Consider the following 12,076-nt stretch of genomic DNA (forward strand, 5'->3'; position numbering starts at 1 on the left):
TAGATATCTATATTCAAGGAAAACAGAATACACATTCTTCTCAGCAGCACATGGGACTTTATCCAAAATGCTAGTGCCTAAAGCATGCTTAAGTAAATGCAAAAGAACTGAAATTATCCATGCATATTATTAGATTGTAATGCAATGAAGCTAGAAATCAATGTCAAAAGAAATCACAGAAATTATATAAACATATGGAAATTGAACAGTACCCTCTTTAATAGTCAGTGGGTCATAGAAGAAATCAAGAAAGAAATTAGTTCCTAGAATCAAATAATAATGCTAATATAACATACTGGCACCTATGGGACATGATGAAAGCAGTCCTAAAAGGAAAATTTATAGTTGTAAATACTCCCATCAGAAAAACAGAGTGAACCCAAATAAATAACCTAGTTGTGCTGGTTTGGGGGATATTTTTGGAAGGAAAACAATATAATACAGGACACATATTTTTAAGATTATTTATAATAGTCACCCAAAGAATGATATACAAAAGAGTGCAGAAAATCTGCCCACACACAAAGACCAAGGAATCCAGCTGAGGGCCTGGATCCCATAGAAATGTCCTGCATGAGTCCGGCTGAGTACCTAGATCCCATAACAATGCCTCCCATGAATCCAACTGGAGGCCCAGAGCCCACGACAACAACTCATGCAGGCCTGTTTCATGGATCTGCTCTGTGAAGGCCCAAAGATCAGTGGTGGAATTTAGAAAGTCTGTGCCAGGGGGATGAAGGATCTGTGCTAGCAGGCTGAGGGATCTGCACTGGAGCCAGGAAGCGACACTCAGAAGAACCAGAGCTCCCCAAAAAGGTACCACAGCCATCCTTAGCAACAGTGCAGTCCCAACCTCCTCCAATGATCAAGATGGCCAAGTTCCCATCAGGGAAGCCAGTGCAGAAAGCTTCTCCAGAAGACTGAGCTGTGCACCATCTTCCCATCCAGAGCCAGGAAGAAATGCTCAAAGTGAGTTCCAGAGCTCCCCCAAGTGAACCAAAGCCATTCTCAGTGCCAATGAGGTCCCGAACTCCTCAGAGGATGAAAACAGCCAAGTTCATCAGGAAAGCCAGCTTGATGAGCTCCTCCAGAAAACCAACAGCTCCTTACAGCTTCCACCAGCTCCAACAGCCTTTCTCAGCTCCCAACAGCCTTCTTCTCCTTCTCCAGTTCTGCCTCTTATGCTGCTGGCAACACTCCCTAGGTGGGCCTCCCACACCCAGCACCACGCTTACTCAGTTCAGCTGGGTGTTATAAGTTGACCACCAGTTATCAATCCACTACACTAGTGAAGGTCCTAGAAAAAGAACAATCCAAATCCAAAACTAGTATAAGGAAAGAAACTATGAAGATCAAAGCAAAAATGAATGAAATTGAGAAAAAAAGCCATAAAAAATCAATGAGCTAGGTGTGGTGGCACACACTTATAATCTCAGCACTTGGGAGGAAAGAGCAGGAGGATCTCCATAAATTCAAGGCCTGCCTAGGGTTGGTAGTGGGTTCAAGGCTAGCCTGAACTGTTTAGTGAGACCTTACCTCAAAAAAATAGACAAACCCTTAGCCAATCTTATAAAAAAAAAAGAGGAAAGACCCAAGTCAATGCAATTAAAAATAAAAAAGATGAAATCACAATGGACATGGACTCTGAAATCCACAAGATCTTTAGTGACTGCTCTGAGAATGTGTACTCCAATAAAATGGAGAATTCAGAAGAAATGGGTAGATTCCTAGATATATAAACTACCACAGTTGAATCAAGAAGATGTAAGAACCTGAATAACCCAATATCAGGCAAGAAGACTGAAGAAATACTAAAAACAGAAACAAAAAGCTACCAACTAAGAAAAGCCTAGGATATATAAGAACATTAGGGGAGATCTAATGCCAATACCCTTCAGTCTCTTTAATGAAATTGAAAGGGAAGAAGTAGTGAGAAGCTCATTCTTGTAAGCTAGCATCACCCTGATTCCATAATCAGAAAAAGACCCAACTAAAAAAGAGAACTATAGGCCAACCTCCTTAATGAACATCGATGTGAAAATCTTCTACAAGATATTGGCAAACAGGACACAACAAATTATCAAAAATATCATACATCATGACCAAGTAGGATCCATCCCAGGATGCAGAGATTGTTCAACATATACAAATCAATAAATGTGATATATCACATAAACAGAAGCAAGGACAAAAATTCACACAATCATCTCAATTGACAGAAAAAGCCTTTGACAAACCTAACATCCATTCATGATAAAAAATCTTGAAGAAAATAAGTATAGAATAACCTTATCTCAATCTAATAAAAGCCACTTGCTGACAAACCAAAAGCCAACACCATATTAAATGGGGAGAGACTGAAAGCTTTCCCTCTAAAATCAGGAAAAAGATAAGGGTTTCTGCTATTACTCTTACTATTCAATATATTTCTCAAAACATTAGCCAGAGCAAACAGGCAAGAGAAAGAAATAAAAGGAATATGAACCAGAAGATATTTAGAATTGGCAAAAGCAATTCTGGGCAACAAAGGCAAGGCAGAAGGAATCACAATTCCGGACTTCAAGGTATACTACAAAGCTACAGTGATAAAAACAGTGTGGTATTGGAACAACAATAGAACTGTAGATCATTGGAACAGAACGGAAGATGCAGAAACAACTTTAAGAACATGCAATTCCTTGATCTTTAACAAAGGGGCCAAAACTTACACTGGAGGAAAGACAGCTTCTTTAACAAATGGTGCTGGAAAAACTGGATATCCATGTGCAGAAGATTGAATCTAGACCCATATGTCTCACCATGTACCAAACTAAAATCAAAATGGATCAACGATCTAAAGATTAAAACAGAAACACTTAATCTGCTTGAAGATACAATAGGTAAAACTCTTGAAGACATAGGCATAGCCAGAACTTTCTGAACAGAATCTCAATTGTACAAGAGATAACAGAAAGAAGCAACAAATGGGATCATACCAAGTTGAAAAGCTTCTTCACAGCAAAGGAAACAACCAACAGAGTGAAGAGACAAGCTAAAGAATGGGAAAAAATTGTGCCAGCTATTTCTGGAAAAGACTAATAGCTAGAATGTACAAAGGACTCAAAAAATAAGATCCCCAAAATAAAAGATCCAATCACAAAATAGGCAACTAAAACGTACAGTTCTCAGAATAAATACAAATGATCAGTAAACACATGAAAAAATGTTCAGTGTCTTTCACCATTAGAGGAATCCAAATTAAAATGACACTGATAACCCATTTTACTCCAGAAAGAATTGCTATCATCCAGAAAGCAGATAACGCAAATGCTGGCGAGACTGCAGGGGAAAAATAACCTTTCTATATTATCGGTGGGAATGTAAACTAGTACACCATTATTGAAATCAGTAGGGAGATTCCTCAAAAAACTAAAACAAGAAATTCCATTCAATCCAGCTATTTCTTTGCTAGGTATCATTCCTAAAGAGTTAATCATTATATTACAGTGACACATGTATACCCACATTTATAGCAGCACAATTCACAATAACTAAATCTTGGAAGTGGCCTATATGTCCATCAACAGATGCATGGATAAGTACAATGGAGTACTATTATGCCATAGAGAAGGATAAACTTAAATCATGATAGGAAAATGGATGAAACCATAATGTTAAGTGAAATAAATCAGACACACAAGCTTAAATATGTCATGGTTTTCCTCATAAAAGAGACCCTAAATATAGAGTCAAATAAAAGATAGATACAGCAATGGGGAAAAAAGAAAGATGGGGCAGAGGACAGGAAACTAAGGGGAAAATGCAGCTGAGATAGAAAGGCAAGCAAGAGAACTTAATTAGGGTATGTTACGTACATGCACCAATTCTTCATGGTGAATGCAATGCTTATGCACCGCAAACATGACTAATGAAAAAATAAACGTTAACAAACACTATATCTTCGGGAACACAGTTCTATCTACCGGCTGGCCTCTCTGGGGACCTGGGGCCTGCAGTGTACAGAGATGAGAGGATGAGGTAGGGCCTAGGGGAGGAGTGGGGCTGAAGACACAGGTCGAACTGCAGAAGCCAGCTTAGGTCTGGGACAGGAAGTTCAGAACAGTCATCAGAATCAGGAACTCTGGGAGGGAGGAGCCACAGACTCTTGTTCCTCCACCAACCCCAGGTTCTAAAGGTGCTCGGCGTAAGTGGATAACCACATCCAGTGTATGGCGGGTCAGAAGCATCTGTGTTGGAACTGTGAATAATCTGTCTACTCATGCCAGGGTTCCCCACAGAAGGGGACCACGAGGACACAAGGGTGAGGTCCTATGGCAAGAAGCCAGGGCCTCAGTTACGGGGCTGGGCTCTGGACAGAATCACTCCAGAGAGAAACACAGCACTTGGTCGCACCCCTGAGCAGGCCCATTTCCAGGGTCTTTGCACCAAAGCAATCCGTGTGTGCACAGGGCCCCTTCCAGCATGCTAGATACAAGGCTGAGGCTGCCTACACGTCTCATGTCCCCATCTATCAGGCCCAGCTCAGGATGGGGTGGACCTGAGTGGGACCACGCACAGAAGGAAAACAGAGTGGAGAACAAAGATCTCTGTTCTCTCGGATACATCTCTACCTGAGAAGATGCTGGAGACCAACAGAGGTGTCTCTCCGGTCACAGGTGAAAGGACCTGCACAGCACCAACTTGAATTTCCCACTTGGCACTGGAAACCAGAGTAAGGTCTATCTTGGCAAAAATGGAGGGGAAATTAACAAAAAGTCTATTAAGTGGAGAGTTCCAGAGCCACCCCCAGCTGCGGGGCTCCACTTAGCCTATTGCCCAGTGACTCACCAGCTTATGAGCAATCCTCAGATGCCTGATTTGGAGGACTTACACACCCCGTAGAGGACAACTCTAATGCAATAAATCCAATGTCAGCAAGTGGGACACGGCTTAGCACATCACCCTGCAGCCTGCACAGGCTTCCTATCCCAGGCTCTCTGAGCTTGAGGTCCCTCACATCTGCACAGGCCCGTACGATGGTTGGACTTCCCGGTCCTTCTCCAGGGTGCAACCTGGAGATGTGGAACTATAACAGATCAGGCATCAGCTAGACCAAGACCTGAAGTCTGGTCCACAGAGGATGGAGGTTAGCTCAATACACCAAAGTGAGGGGTGGGATGAGAGCTCGACCCCAGGACTTCTTACTTCCTGCCAATGCATCTTCTCCACGGAAGCCCAGTGGATTAAGCAGAGGAGGGGAGCAGCCAAAAGAAATCCAGCCCTCCTGGTGTGAGTGGCCTCACCTGTGAGCCTTCCAAGGCGCCAGTGGAGGGTGATTTGAGGAAAGGCAAGGCCTGAGAGAGTAAGGCCTCAAGCAGGGCCTTTGAGATGAGGTTTCATGGAGAGCCGGGCTCCCTGAGCTCTGCTACCATCTTACTATTTGCCAACACGGACCATCCTGTGGTTGCTGGAGCCTCTTTGGGCCCTCTGAATTGAGGGGTAGGTTGGAGTTCCCATGTTAAGTATTGGCTGCCTGGGGTGGTACAAACTGCAACCAGTTCCACTTCCCCTGATTAGGGAACGGCCCCTGAGTTAGGGCACAGCAGGGCAGCTCAGATAGGGGAAGTTTACACTGCTCCTTCCTTTCCCCACCAATGCAGAGGAACTTACGCAGAGGGCAAGGTGATTCTGTCTTAGATTTAAACTCACTCATTGAAGGATTTACCTAGGAACTCCTGAGGGAGGTATCTAGAATTTGTTAAAGACATGTGGGGTGGAGTCTCAGGTCCTTAAACCGAAACTTCATCTAGTTTGCCGCATCTCCACGATCACCTAGCCACTGTCTTCTCAGTCTGCCACTTGCCAGGCAGGGAGAGAGGAGGCTGGCCCCAAGGCTGGCACTCAGGTTAGCTGGAATCAAGGGACTTGAACTTCCAGGGACCTTCAGGATTGTCTTCGCCCCATTTCACAGATGAGAAACCTAAGGTTCAAGCCAAAGTCTTTGCCTTGGGGCAATGAGAGTAAAGGGCCCCGAGTGGGCAACACTCTATCTCCCTGCATGGGTGATGTCCAGGAACTTTTGCTTGCTTAGAGCAGCCCCTCTGTTGGACAGCGACATTCTACGTATGTCCTGGTTAAGATGCCTGACTTGTGAGCAGATGTACCTCATGCCCACAGCTGCACACCCACCACCCCACCCCCACCCCACTGTCATCTGGAAATAAAATCCAGTGAAGCAGGTTGGTGCTTGTCCGACGGTATCCCTACATCACCCCAACGCACCAACTACATGGAGAAGTGCTTTCATCTTACTATTTTTATTTTGCACTATAAAAAAACAACAAGGACAATCAGTAACATACTGCTTTTCTTCACATTCACATGGGTTTTAGGAAATTATTGCCTTTTCCCCTGGAGAAATAACCTAAACCGAAAGGAAGTACCACACTGCAAAATCTGTAAATCCCAGAAGTCAGTAGCTTGAAGATAACCCCAGGGGCAGGGAGAAAAATAAGTGTCACAAGAGATGAGACACAAGCACACAGAGGGACACAGCAGGCGAAGAGTGACTGTTTTCAGTGCCACTGATCTGGAACACACAGTGGGCTCTCTCTTCTCCAGGCACCCACTGCCACCACCTCAAAGAGGTGATTTTAGTTTATGGTCTGAAAACTTTGCACATGACACCAGTTGCTCCCAAGAGAGACGCAAGGAGACAGGTTCAAGTAGGAGTCAGAATCATGCCAAAGTCCAAGGTCAGGGGAGAAACCCACAGCGAAAAAGACACCCAGGAGAGTCAACATCTGGCACCTTCCATCAGTTGCCTCCCCTGGGTCCAAAAAGAACCCCTAAAACATTTCAGGGTTTCCACTGGCATACACGTCGTATCCCTACAAACCCAAGAGGGTTGCTCTCCTGACATGGCGGGGATCAGCTTATGCCCTAAAGCAACAAAGACAGACACGGACACTGCCAAAGTTCAAAAAATAAGGTGGAAATTGTGCTTCCTTCAGGATGAATTGGCTTTGTAACTGCCTTTTCTCCTAGTCCAGCAACTTCTCCCCGCTACGTTGCTGCAGGTATTTATTGCCTTATGCTTGAAATGAAAAGGCGAATTCTGAGGTGCGAGGACTGGGCCGTCCTGAGAGGGCAGGGGGTCTGGAAGTACAGTAGTGAGCACACACTGTGCTACCCTAATGGCTTGGCCTTCCTTCGGTCCCAAGGACCTGTCCTCGAGGTCAGGCTGAAGTTCATCTGTGCTGCAAGCCTGCGGGCCCCTCACTGCCTCAGTGGGGCAGTGTGACAGAGAGAGGTCTTCAGTAGTGCACAGGAATGAAATGTCCACAAACTTGAACAAAGTCACAGTTGCTCCTGGGGCTGGGCCGGGACCCCATCCAAGTCTCAGCAGGACGTGGCTGTGGCCACAGGACTCCTGTGGAGCTCCGTGACCGTCGAGAGCGGGGGCACTGGTGCCAGCACCGAGGTAGGGAATGCGCAGTAAGCGCCCTGCATGTCAGGGCTCAAAGTCTGCAAATGGTCTATAAATGAGGAGCCTGCCGCCTCCCCTTGGCAGGAGGGAGGCCGGGGGTTGGGCGTGGAAGGCAGGATCTCAGATTCGTACTGGAGGAGCTGGCCCATGAAGCCGAAGTTGGGTGAGATCACGCTCCTCCTCTGCTTGATGTAATCAAAGGCCTCCTTCAGGCGGAACTGCTTGGTCTTCATGAGGTAAGCCATGCAGATAGTGGGCGACCGGGAGACCCCAGCCTCACAGTGGACCAGGACCTTGCCTCCCTTTTCCCGGACACAGTCTGAAAGGAAGAAAGGCGTGGGAATGCGATCAAACCGGAATCTGGAGGCAATGTTAAAGCATGAGAACTGAACGTTGACATGACCTAGTTACCACACCATGAAGCCTGTGCAGGAGCTATGGTCCTATGAGATCTGCCAGTCTTCCGCATCCCCTGGTGAGGATAGAGCTTGTGGGGTCTCACTAAGGTCTGTCCCCTTGTGACCCTCCTAGCCTCTCAAAGTGCTAGGACTACAGGATTATGCCACTACACCCACTCCGGGAGTGCCATCTTAATTTGAGTTCCACTGACAAGGTTCAGGATGGCACTGGAAAATCCCTGGAATTTTATGCATATTTTTATTGGGTATGCCTATCTTTCTAAGAGCATCCCAGATTCAAAGGCTGACTTGGAGTGGAAATTCTTGCCTCCCCAGGTTTGATTCTAATAGCGATGACCCAGCCAGCCCCCACTGTGGTAGAGACCTTCCGGTCTCCCTGGGTACCCTGTCTTGCTGTGCCAGGGCAAGATGCTTGGCTCAGGTCCCAGGCTTCTCACAAAAAAACAGACGATAAATAATGCCCGGCCACTAATTATAGCCCTGGCTAAGTGACACTTGCTGGATGGGCAATACAAATGGCTTTTGCAAACTCCATCTTGCTCAACAATGGGAGTAACTGCTATAAAGTGGCCACCATGGGTTGGCACTCTTTAGCTCAATATGACAAAAGGAGGGGCCACCCCTTTCCTTGTCCTACCCCTCCCAGCAGAACAGAATGGCAGCTTTTGAGAATGGGAAAGGGTGAAAGGTGAATACGTATCAAACCAAAACCACAAAAAATACAGTCTCTCCAACTCCCTCTCTTGCTAAGGAGGAAACAATTACATCACAGGAAGTTAGCTATCGCTGGTACTCTGTTAGGCCACACTATGCAAAAACAAAGATTTCTGGAGGGGGAAAACGTCAGCCCTCTCACTACCCTCCACCCACCTGCTCTAAGTTCAAGAAGTTTGCAAATGAGTCTGCAACATCTAAAAGTAAAAAATTTCTAAAGGGACAGGGAGGAACCCCACAGAGTCCCCATTTAATCAAAAAAAAACCCAGAGCACACCCAGGGTGGTTCATTAGCAGTACTCCAGTTAAGTACAAATAAACCTCCCAAAATAAAAATCCTTGTACACTGGTTCAAAGAGGAGACCCAGGTCCCTAGGATTACAGTCACGCCTCTTATTCTCCTTTGCTCTTCTGTTTGGCTTCCTCTGGGATGCAGCTTTTAGCAGGCCCTGTACCACACCTGTGAATGCAAAGGGCCTGGAATGCACTGCTTCTGGAACCCTCTACACCTCAGGGGCCTGCCTTGCACATGACCCTCTTCCTTTGGAAGGGGTCAGTGCACATTTCCACACAGGGCCCTCTGTCCTCCTCCACTGCAGGGCAGGGCATCTGGAAAAATGCACCCTGTGCTTTTGAAACACTGTGGGCTGTGTGGCTGTGTACACAAACACAGGTACAACACACACACATAGGATGGCGAGGGATGGTTCTGAGAACTGGCTGGGGACAGGTTTTGTGACCTCATGCAGTAGCTATCTGGGTGATTCAACAGCAGGCTGGGAATGGCAAGTTCTTCCCAGGGCCAGGGAGGACAAGTCAAGGGTTTCTGCCTGGAGACCATCATTCTGGCTGCCTCTCAGGCTCCAAAGGGATGATCTAGCCCACAGGCTCAAGGGCGCAAGGAGGATAGGCCTGGCCTTTTGTCTCTGCTGCGTTTCTTGTGCAGTGGAAACTGTGTGGTGAGCACAGGGCCTACCACATGGCTGAAGAGGGCCCTTTAATCACTACCTGCACTAAGGAATGACCGCTGTGCCCAACACCTGCCTTTTTGCTTCCGACATCTCATGAGATAAGATGCAGGAAGATCATGTCCATTCCAACAACCATGCGGGCTGAAGAGAGAAGGCTTCTGAAGTCGAAGGCACAGCCATAAGGCCAGGAGTGCTACTTGCAAATCTGAGTCAAAAAAAAAGCAAGCCAGGCCAGCCCCCAGGAATGGGGATGGAGGGAGTGGGAAGAGGTCCCATGGGAGAACATGCCAGGCTACCTGAGTACCTGGAAACCCCGAGGCCAAAGCCGTTTTCAGACAGAGGGGCCAGAAGCCAAAGCTCACGCGTGAGCTTGTACAATGGAATAACGACAACTGCCTCATAAGAATGCAGAAAGGATGCAAAGATGCCAAATTTTCTATGTGCAAAGCACAGAGCTTGAGTCAAAAGCTATCTGTAATCCAAAATTAGCTGAAAATGCAAAACAAATTGCCTCCAAAGCCGCCTGCCAAAAGCGTGGATAGCTACGGGGCCCTTGGGGCTCGGTGCGTAAGTAGTGCTCTCTCTCCATCCTTCTGTTTGCTTTTAAAAATACCCCAACCTACGTAGCAGCACAGCGAGGGAAGTTCTTCCCCCGCTTTCCCCATGTGGAGCAGTACACACAGACACGCTCTGCTCCCGTGCAGCTAGAAACAGTAACAAGAGTGCCACTCGGTACTGCCCGAAAATGGTATTAATTCATTTATCTTGCAAATCCAAGCTCCTATTAATAGGATCTCAGGTTGTCCCCTCTGCCTTTTTGGTGGCTGCTCTGTCCTTGGTTCCAGCTTTTAGTGGGTACACACACAAGACACTTGGCTTCTTTCACGGAATACAGCCTCCATCAGGACCTCAAAAGCCAAAACTGTGTGCTCCAACGGGGCTCTCAGGGTCGCGGAGGGAAGGTGGCTGAACCTACCGATGAAGTCTATTGCTTCCTGAAAGTGGGAGCTAATGTCAGCGGTATGGCTGTCTTCCACAGGGATCCACTTGTAGTGTAGATGGGTTGTGCAGGCCTCTGAGGTCCGGCGGGAGACATTCAGCAGGGCTGTGATGTGCAGGTTGGCGAGGAACTCGCACTTGGATGCATGGTAGGCACTTCCAAGGTAGAGGAAGGGAAGGATTTCGACTGGGCTGCCCTGGAAATACGGACAAAAACAACCAGGAAATATCGGATGAGCTTGCTCATTTGAGAGAAGAAAAAAAACAACTCTGACCTATTTGTTTTTTAAGGTGGGAGGTTCCCTTTCTGGTTTCCAGGTAGAGAGAGTTCAGAGCCAGGGCAATTCAGCCAAGAGCGTGGGTGGCACCTTCATCCTGGCAAACTCTCTGCCCTGCGTGACTGCCTTGTGACTCAGTGACAGCAAAACCCAAATGGCCCAGAGTTTCGTTTTTTTGCACACACCGAGGCGGCTGGCACTGCCAGCAGCCTTCCTGCACTAGCAGGAGAGGTAGTGTGGTGTGACAGGAAGCGCGGAGAGTCCCAGGGCAAGCGCTTGAACCTCGGCAATCCTGGTTTCTCCAGAGAGAAAATGAAGACGTGTTTGGCAAGGCAAGCCCCCTCCTTCACATCCCGACATTTGGTACTTCACCAATCCTAAGAGACACCGCTGATCCTAGGACAATCCAGTTTTAGCGATGGTAAACCACGGCCCCACCCCGAAAGTGTACTTCTTAGAATTGAAAACAACTATAACCTACCCAGAATCTGTAGACTAAGAAAAGCTGTTAGACCACAGGCAGAGGGGCTTCCCCCACCCCTGACCTTCACATGGGGCCCTGGTATTCTGAGAGAGGTTTACACTGTCACCCACACATCGGTTGTCTCGCCAGGAGGATCTAGACGAAGGGAGAACCGGAGGCTAGCACCCCAATCGACACGGAGAACGGCCAGCTCACTGGACTCTGGCAGTGTGAGCATTTACAGTGTCCTCGGGTCCCAAGAAAAAGCCAGTGATAGTTGGAACAACAGGAGCCCCCAGAGATTCAGAGGAAATGCTGGGCGGGGGGGACAGTCACTGTGCTGTTGAGAGTCTTTCCCATGCCATCCATCCATTTCCTGTCTATTTCCCGTCCTGGAATAAGAGTGGAACGGAAACGCCCAAGGAAAGGGGATGTGACGGAGTCAGCGCAGGCAGTTCTCAATCTACCCAGCACCTGCTGTGTGCTTTTGCCTCGCTGACAAGTGTTTAAGCAAAAGCTAATTCAGCCACTTAGAAGAAAGTTAGACCATTTTACACAAGGTAAAAAATAACAACAAGCAGTATTTTTATTAGTATCTACAGTGGCCAGCACCTGGGCTTAACACTTTAGAGCCGTGATGGCAAACCTTTTAGAGCTTTCAGTGGCAACAAATAGCTGGCTGCAGCATGCCTGCCACAGGCTCAACACCACTGCAACAGAGGTACTGATACTGTATTAATGTCACAACAAATCTGTGAGGTGGG

At 47.1% G+C, this 12,076-nt stretch overlaps 1 protein-coding gene across 1 annotated transcript; it reads right to left on the reverse strand.

Annotated features, from left to right (window-relative positions):
* Positions 1-6,277: 6,277 nt before the first annotated feature.
* On the reverse strand, positions 6,278-10,945 carry LOC102012203 (dual specificity protein phosphatase 5-like). Its single transcript, XM_005403917.2, has 3 exons — positions 10,940-10,945; positions 10,549-10,846; positions 6,278-7,787 (listed from the first exon to the last, which is right to left on the reverse strand). The coding sequence occupies exons 1-3, from the start codon at positions 10,943-10,945 to the stop codon at positions 7,381-7,383; spliced, it is 711 nt and encodes a 236-aa protein (XP_005403974.1). The 3' UTR covers positions 6,278-7,380.
* Between the last annotated feature and the right edge of the window lie 1,131 nt (positions 10,946-12,076).

The sequence above is a fragment of the Chinchilla lanigera genome, unplaced genomic scaffold, assembly GCF_000276665.1.
Source record: "Chinchilla lanigera isolate Chin_1 unplaced genomic scaffold, ChiLan1.0 scaffold00084, whole genome shotgun sequence".
Classification (NCBI taxonomy): domain Eukaryota; kingdom Metazoa; phylum Chordata; class Mammalia; order Rodentia; family Chinchillidae; genus Chinchilla; species Chinchilla lanigera.